The sequence below is a fragment of the Trichechus manatus genome, unplaced genomic scaffold, assembly GCF_000243295.1.
Source record: "Trichechus manatus latirostris isolate Lorelei unplaced genomic scaffold, TriManLat1.0 scaffold00057, whole genome shotgun sequence".
NCBI lineage: Eukaryota > Metazoa > Chordata > Mammalia > Sirenia > Trichechidae > Trichechus > Trichechus manatus.
Window position 1 is genome coordinate 143,201 of NW_004443993.1, and position 9,308 is coordinate 152,508.

The 9,308-nt window shown below is 38.0% G+C and overlaps 1 protein-coding gene across 5 annotated transcripts in view; it reads right to left on the reverse strand.

The window, feature by feature from the left end:
* Positions 1–410: 410 nt before the first annotated feature.
* The window catches only part of LOC101360498 (zinc finger protein 883-like), a 12,938-nt gene continuing 4,040 nt past the window's right edge, over positions 411–9,308 (reverse strand). The window contains exons 1-4 of one of the 5 annotated variants that reach the window (XM_023733176.1): positions 4,001–6,240; positions 3,437–3,495; positions 2,934–3,081; positions 411–2,377 (exon numbers count right to left, since the gene is read on the reverse strand). In XM_023733176.1, coding sequence (XP_023588944.1) covers positions 649–2,377; positions 2,934–3,081; positions 3,437–3,476 — 1,917 coding nt within the window. In that variant the 5' untranslated portion in view covers positions 3,477–3,495; positions 4,001–6,240 and the 3' untranslated portion in view covers positions 411–648. The other 4 variants (XM_023733174.1, XM_023733173.1, XM_023733177.1 and 1 more) reach the window with 4 other exon arrangements.

Below are 9,308 nucleotides of genomic sequence, written 5' to 3' on the forward strand. Positions count from 1 at the left end.
CCAAGGGAATTCATAATAGCCAAATCTGTGATGATTTGAGCTAGGAAAAAAAAAAAAAACATAATAATATGATTAGTCTAAACTAATACAAACAATAAATAAAAAAGGGGAAAAAAGGTAAAGCTACTCCTTGTAGAATTCCAATTAATAAACATAGAAGAAATAATTGGAACAGAAAATACCATTTGGTAATCACAACAGTAAAAATACTCAAAGGTTGTAATTATCAATTGTACTAAAATTAGTATGCCAAAGTACCACAAAAAACAGTATTTGTAGTATCAAAATATTGGCCTATAAAAAACTAATTATAAGCAGTAAAACAGTTAAATTTCAAATAGTTAAGAATGTAAGGAAATGGGATAAACAAGGAAAGAAAACACTCTTAAACTAAATACAAGATCAGTGTATTTTATTGTATGCAAAATAATATCAATAAAACATTAAGAAGTATAAAATCAGATGTGTTCAAGATTATTCCCTGCAGCCTTATTTGTAATAACTGAAGATTTTAAGGAAGGTAAAATTTAGTTTAGACTAAGAACGTAACAGACACTGATGAGGACAGCACAGCAGTCACAATGAAACTGTCATTTCTCTCAAAAACACAAAGTAGCTCTAATAACCCTTTGACTTCATACTGTTTTCTTACTCACTGAGAAACTGCTGTTTAATCACAGACTTTTGGCAATTTGCTGTTTGAAATTGTAGCAGTAAGGATGAAACATCCCACTTTTGACATAGAGTAGTCTTTCCACTGTGAGTTCTTACGTGTCCAGAGAGATAGGAGGAATGACTAAAGGTTTTCCCACATTCTTTACACTCATAAGGTCTTTCTCCACTGTGAATTGTTATATGTCTAGTGAGGTGTGAGGAATACCTAAAGGTTTTCCCACATTCCTTACATTCAAAAGGCCTCTCTCCACTGTGAGTTTTTATGTGTTCAGAGAGATAGGAGGAATGAGTAAAAGTTTTCCCACATTCCTTACATTCATAAGGTCTTTCTCCACTGTGACTTGTTATATGTTTACGGAGATGTGAGGAATAACTGAACGCTTTCCCACATGTCTTACATTCAAAAGGTCTCTCTCCACTGTGAGTTCTTATGTGTTCAGAGAGATATGCGGAATGAGTAAAGGTTTTCCCACATTCCTTACATTCATAAGGTCTCTCTACGCTGTGAGTTCTCATATGTCTAGGGAGATCTGAGGAATAACTAAACGATTTCCCACATTCCTTACATTCATAGGGTCTCTCTCCAGTGTGAGTTCTTAGATGGGTAGTGAGGACTGAAGAACACCTAAAGCCTTTTCCACATTCCTTACATTCATAAGGCCTCTCTCCACTGTGAATTCTTCTATGCGTAGTGAGGTGTGATGACTGACTAAAAGCTTTCCCACATTGATTACATTTATAAGGTTTCTCTCCAGTGTGAGTTCTTATGTGTTCGGTGAGGTAATGGGAATAAATAAAGGTTTTCCCACACTGCTTACATTCATAAGGCCTCTCTCCACTGTGAGTTCTTATATGTTTAGTGAGATATGAGGAACATGTAAAGTCTTTCCCACATTCCTTACATTTAAAAGGCCTCATTCCAGTGTGAGTCCTATGTTGACAAAGGGATGAGGCCTGACTAAAGGCTTTCTCACATTCCTTACACTCATAAGGCCTCTGCCCATCGTGAGTTCTTATATGTGTAGTGAGATGTGATGACTGACTAAAGGCTTTCCCACACTCTATCCATTCATAAGGCCTCTCTCCACTGTTAGTTCTTACACGTTGAGTGAGGGATGAAGCCTCACTAAATGCTTTCTCACATTCCTTGCATTCATAAGGCTTATCTCTATTATGAAATTTTTTATGTAAAATAAGGGATGAAAGATGAGTAACTGTTTTATAACATTCTTTACATTCACGCCTATGATCTCTCACATGTGTCCAAAAGGATGATAAACTACAGAAATCTTTCCCACATTCACTACATTCATATCGTTTGTCACCAGTGAGTGTTGTCACGGGATTCTTAAAGGCTGAGATACAAATTAAGCCCTTCCCACATACCTTACACTTATGGAGTTTATTTCCAGTAAGAGTTCTTAGAGGAGTGGCTAGGTGAGGGGGACAATTGCACGCTTCTCCACATTCCTTAGAGTGACAGGTATTGCATCCAGTGTGAGATCTGGCCTGATGGTTATGTGATGAGTGATCCATGAAGGCTTTTCCACACTCACAGCATTCAAAGGGATTCACCTCTTGAGGACTGATCTTTAGCACAGTTTGATATGGAATCCAGCTGAAGGTTTTCACAGGCTGACTGCCTTTATTATTTTCACAGAGGTTCTCCACTGTATGACTTCTGCTGAAAATAGGCAACATGCTGTTGAAAATAAATTTGTCCCCATTTCATCATTAACACACACAGTGAAAGTGCAGTTTTTGCCCTGACTTATCTTTTGTTTCTTAGATTAAATCATCTAGCAGAAATACTACCATTACTGTCACTGTTTTTCTAAAATATGTGGCGTTCTGATAATTACGTCCAAGTGAAATGTTTCAAATATTCAATATCTGACTCAAATTTATGAGAACGTTATATTGTGAAAATTCTCTGAACACATAATTTTACAGCTAGGTGGATATATATATTGTTGTTAGGTGCTGTCAAGTCAGTTTAGACTCATAGTGACCCCATGTACAACAGAATGAAACACTGCCTGGTCCTGCGCCATCCTCAAACTCATTGCTATGTTTGAGCCAATTGTAGCCACAGTATCAATCCATCTTGTTGAGTGTCTTCCTGATTTTTGGTGACCCTCTCCTTTACCATTATATATATATATATACAAATTAAGTATACGTGTACATATATGACATCAGGACACCTTAGGACTTTCTCCTGAGATACTGTTTTCTCTTGTTTGATTGACACTCACCTCATACATCCCTTCTGGTTTTTATGCTGATCTTGATTGCCACACGATTCAGAGTTTTCTTCTAATATGGAGGACCAGGTGTTCTTCATGAATCGCACCATTACATGCTCATTGAACAACATTTCTCCATCATTAAGGTTTTGAGAGACTGACTCAATAATTCAAGTCGAGGTTCACAGTATAAAACAAAAAGAAAGAGAATTATTAGGAAAAATAAAAAAGCTGCTATGAACAAAGACTTAAACACATTTCATTGTTTCAGCACTTTGACAATAGTTAAAAAGCAATTTGCTATGAAATATATCCATGAGGATTGACAGTGATGTTGACACAAATAGGTGTATTTAGGAGAGCTAACTAGAAAGATACTGGACACCATACACATGTAACGTTAAAAGAGAAAAAGGGACTCCATAACCCAAGTGTGAGAGGATTGCTAAAGTCAGGAAGGAAAGCTCAGGTCTGTGACGTTGTGTCCTCAATCCAACAGAGACTTTTTCTACCTGATTCAATATAATTCCCTCCATGAAGGGCTGGTCCCATCTCCACTGTCCTTTCTTCTCTGGCAAAATAAATGGGTATAGCTGACATGGTGCTCAGAGAAATGAATACCGTGAGCGAAGACAGTGCAGAGCAATGAACATTTCCCTGACAGCGAGCTAATACTTTGCTCTTCAGTGTCTCTGAAGATGGGCAGGTGTGAGCTTATCTGCTGCAAAACAATCATGTCAAACTTGTAATAAACCCAGTAAAACTCTCTGTAAGATCCCAAAACACACATTTCTCAGAAGCCCAAAGGGACCCCTGAAGCCAATACTTATGACACTTAAAGAGCCTCAAAGGTTTTAATCACAAGAGAAATGAAATGAAAACTTACTTTAATACACAGAGCTTTACGTCCATGGGGAAGCCAGGATTTGTAAGAGCCATACACCAAGGAAATAGGCCTGTTTTGTTTAACAATTTATTCCCATTCCTCAGCCCAAATACTGGAGCAAACTCAATCAGTAAAATATTTTTGTTCACTGAAGGAATAAATTTTTTTAAAAAACTGATACCAATCTTACCTACAGAGGCCAGGTTTCTGAAGGTTTCCATCATCACATCTCTGTAGAGCTTCCTCTGAGCAAGATCCAGCAAAGCCCACTCTTCCTGGCTAAAGACCACAGCCACATCCTCAATGACCACTGAGTCCTAAAACATCCCACACATTCTGGATCAGCAAAGCACGATATACTCCAATGTGTACAAGAATGAAAGGTGAGGCTGACCGTTCTGGGGAACTGAGAATTCACGGGATTTGACTCAAGGTTCTGTGTTCTACCAAGGTCTACTCTAGGGTATAGCCATCAGCCTCATCCCTACGCTAACTACATTCACTTCCTCACTGATTGCATCCTGTCTCATAGACTTCCAACACACTGAAATAATATCTCTACAGTTTGACTGTGACCTATTGCAGTCTTATTTCTCTGTTTATGGTCTACAACAGTTAAAAAACATAGAAATTAGAGAATTGCTCTAATTCAGATCATCACTTCCTTTTGAACACTTTCACTTCCTTCCATAAGACCCAGCAGAAGACTCAACAAAACAAAGCACAGGGTGAAGGAAAGATGAGGTATTAACAACTGGGAAACACTGTAGAAGGGCAGTGTCCACTTTTGCCCCTCACAGCCATGAGAGGACCAGGGGCCCACACAAACTGAAAACCCAAGGCACTGAGCTGGTCATAATTCCTTGAATAACTCTAGGAGATCAGGAGATGATAGATCCACATGCGGAAAAAAGAATAATCTTTTCGAGAATTAGTAATTTTTACATGTCACCTATTTTTTAAATCAATTATTCTGTCATCCTCCCTGTTCCTTTCATAGGGACAAGCAAAGGTAATTAAAAAAGCTCAGGTGAGAGACAGGAAACATAGAATACAGATCTCCCCATAAGTCTCAAATTTTGAGACCTGATACAAATGTACACCAATTATTAGTGCCTGTTCCCCTCAACAAACAAAACATAGATCCATACACTTCACACACACAGTCTAATATTATAAGACAACGAAAATCACTACCTCTGCAGAAACAAGAAAAGCATGCCCTTGTGTTTGGTAACTAAGAAGACGTTACAATTCTCATTTTGTAACGACTGCACATGAATGTAATTAGTGTTACCAAGTTACACACGTAAACCTCGAATTGGCAAATGTTTACGTCATACTCTAAATCCTTTGTTGTCATTTCAAAAATGTTCACAGAATCACCAGGAGTAGATTCCATCTCAAGAGGTCACCTTTGCTCATCCATAAGAAGCAACTCTGTATCTGTTAAAATTTTAACATGAAATTGGAGCAAATCAGTCACATCTTCAGGTTACACTTCTAATTCTAGTTCTCTATTTCCACCACATGTACAGTTACTTTCTCTTAAACCCCTCAAAGTCATCCATGAGGGCTGAAATCAACTTCTTTCAAATTCCTGTTAATGTGGATATTTTGATCTCCTCCCACAAATCATGAATGTTTTTAATGACATCTAGGATGGTGAATCTTTTCCAGAAAATTTTCAATTTACTTTGCCCAGATCCATCAGAGGAATCACTATCTATGACAGCTATAGCCTCACAAAATGTAATTTAAGAATTGAAAGTCCAAATTACTCCTTGATCCATGGGCTGCAGAGCTCTTGGGTCACCATTGTCAATGAATAGTAATATTTTGAAAGGAACCTTATCTTCTGAGCAGTAGGTCACAACAGTGGGCTTAAAATATTCAGTAAACCATGTTGTAAACAGATGTGCTGTCATAACGGTGTTTTTCTGTTTATGGAGCATATGCAGAGCAGATTTAGCTTAATTCTTAAGGGTGCCAGGATTTTCCGAATGGTAAATGAGCATTAGCTTCAACTTAAAGCCACTAGCTGCATTAATCCCTAACAAGAGAGTCAGCCTGTCCTTTGAAGCTTTGAAGCCAGGTATTGGCTCCTCTTCTTTAGCTATGAAAGTCCTAGATGGCATCTTCTTCCAACGTAAGCCTGTTTTGAGTACGTTGAAAACCTGTTCTCTACTGTAGCCACCTTCATCAATTAGCTAGATTTTCTGGATAACTTGCTGCAGCTCCTGCATCAGAACTTGCTGCGTCACCTTGCACTTTGATGTTATGGAGACAGCTTCTTTCCCTAAACCTCAAAAACCAACCTCTGCTAGCTTCAAACTTTTCTTCTGCAGCTTCCTGACTTCTCTCAGTCTTCACAGGATTGGAGAGAGCTAGGGCGCTGCTCTGAATTAGACTCTGGCTTAAGGGAATGTTGTGGGTGGTTTGATCTTCTATCCAGACCACTAAAACTTTCTCTATATCAGCAATTACACTGTTTTGCTTTCTCATCATCTGTGTGTTCACTGCAATAGCACTTTTAACCTCCTTCAAGAAATTTTCCTTCACATTCACAACTTGGTTGTTCTGTGAAAAGGCCTAGTTTTTGGCCTATCTCGGCTTTCAACATGCCTTCCTTACTAAGCTCAATCATTTCTAGCTTTTGATTTAAAATGAGAAACCTGCAACTCTTCCTTTCACTTGAACACCCAGAAGCCAGTGTAGGGTTACTAACTGGCCTAATTTCAATATTGTCATATCTCACGCAATAGGGAGGCCTGAGAAGAGGGAAAGAGATGGGGCAATAGTCGGGCGGTGGAGCAGTCAGAAAACACACTACATTTATCATGTAAGTTTGCCATCATCTGTGGTCACAATTCATGGTGCCCCAAAACAAATACAATAGTAATATATCAAAGAACACTGATCAAAGAACACCATAACGGATATAATAATAATGAAAAAACCTGAAATATTGCGAGAATTACCAAAATACAACAAAGACACGAAGTGAGCATATGCTATCGGAAAAATGGCACTGGTAGACTTGCTCAACGCAAGGTTGCCACGAACCTTCAATTTGTAAAAAACACAGTATCTGTGAAGTGCAATAAAGCAAAGCACAATAAAACGAGGTATGCCTGTACTCCAAACTACATACATACAGAAAAATTCCTCACTCTCCCAGTAAAATTGAACAGAAAACAATTATACTCATTATTCCATTCTGATTCAACATTGTCCTAAAGGTTGTAGTTGGTAAATGCCAAAAAAGAACAAGAAAGAAAGAAACACGAAGAAATAAGAATATTAAATGAGGGGGAGAGAGAGGGGCACAATCACGTTTTAAAGATTAAATAATTGTTTATTTACAATCCCAAGAGATGGTATATGTGATAACAGAATTGCGAGATTTTAGCAGGTATTCAGATTACAAAAAAAGAAAGGTTTACTTTAAATATTTCAGTTCTATACACTAGTACCAAGCACTTAGAAATTAACTTTTAAAAGCTAACATATATTTTAATAAAATTAAAAAGTATGTAAAAAGAACGTAATTAAACATTCTAATGAAAAAATTACAACATACTATTAAATCACATCCAAATAGACAAAAATAAATGAAAAGGCAGAGCACGCTCTTAGAAAACTGTTTTCCCCAGGTATATTGTTATTTCAAATGCACTTCTACAAAATTCCAAGCCATTTATTTTTAGGACTTCACCACACACACACACACACACACACACACACACACACAAATGTATTTGGAAGTGCAAATGCCCAGATTGTCAACATGTTCTAAGGAAAAAGGCATGGGGGCTTGTCCGAACATGTCACATGTATAACTATACTTTTATGTATTTACTTTTTCTAAATAAAGCTGTAATACATGAGACAACACAGTATCAGTATGAACCAAAAAAAAAAAAAAACCCGTTGCCGTTCAGTCGATTCCGACTCATAGCAACCCTACGGTATTAGGATAGGAATACACCAATGGAAAAAAACAAACAGCCCTGGAAAAGGCCCACCAATAAAGTTGATTCATGACACAACAAGTAATGAAGGGCAGTGACAGAGAGCACATACACTTCCAAATGTGGAGCAATGCCAACTAAATGGAGTCCCTGAGTGGCACAAAGGGTTAAGTGCTCTGACACTAACTGAAAGGTTGGTGGATTGAGTCTACCACAGACACCTATGAAGGTCTGGTGATATACTTCCCAAAAAATCAGCCACTGAAAACCTTACAGAGTGTAGTTCTACTCTGAAACACATGGTGTAACCATGACTCACAATCAACTCTATAAGAACTTACTTTTTAAAAATAAACTAATTACCTAATTCCTCCATGTCTGTCAGTTTGTTGTATTGTGGGGGCTTGTGTGTTGCTATGACGATGGAAGCTATATAACCAGTATTCAAATACCAGCAGGGTCACCCGTGGTGTACAGGTTTCAGGTGAGCTTCCAGAATAAGACAGACTAAGAAGAAGGACCTGCTGGCTACTTCTGAAAAAAACTGGCCAGTGAAAACCTTATGAATAACGGGAACACTGTCTGATATAGTGCTGGAAGATGAGCGCCTCAGGTTGGAAGGCACTCAAAATACAAGTGAGGAAGAGCTGTTGCCTCAAAGTAGAGTTGACCTTAATGACATGGATGGACTCAAGCTTAGGGAACTTCATTTGTTGATGTGGCATGACTCAAAACGAGAAGAAACAGCTGCAAACATCCATTAATAATCAGAACATGGAATGTACGAAGTATGAATCTAGGAAAACAGGAACTTGTCAATGAAATGGAAGACATAAACATTGATATCCTAGGCTTTAGTGAGCTGAAATGGACTGGTATTGGCCAATTTGAATCAGACAATCACAAAGTCTACTATGCTGGGAATGACAAATGGATAAGGAATGGCATCACATTCATCGTCAAAAAGAATATTTCAAGATCTACCCTGAACTACAATGCTGTTAATGATAGGATAATATCCATACACCTACAAGGAAGACCAATTAACACAACTATTATTCAAATTTATGCACCAGCCACTAAGGCCAAAGATGAAGAAACTGAAGATTTTTACCAACTCCTGCACTCTGAAATTGATCAAACACGCAATCAGGATGCACTGGTAAGTACTGGTGACTGGAATGCAAAAGTTGGACACAAAGAAGAAGGATCAGCAGCTGCAAAATTTGGCACTGGTGATAAAAATGATGCCAGAGATTGCATGATAGAATTTTGCAAGATCGATTTCTTCATTGCAGATAACTTTTTTTAAGAACATAAACAGCGACTATACAAGTAGACCTTGCCAGATGGAATACACAGGAATCAAATCGACTACATCTGTGAAAAGAAATGATGGAAAAGCTCAATATCATAAGTCAAAACAAGGCCAGTGGCTGACTGCGGAACAGACCATCAATTGCCCACATGTAAGTTCAAGTTGAAGCTGAAAAAAAATAGAACAAGTTCACCAGAGCCAAAGCA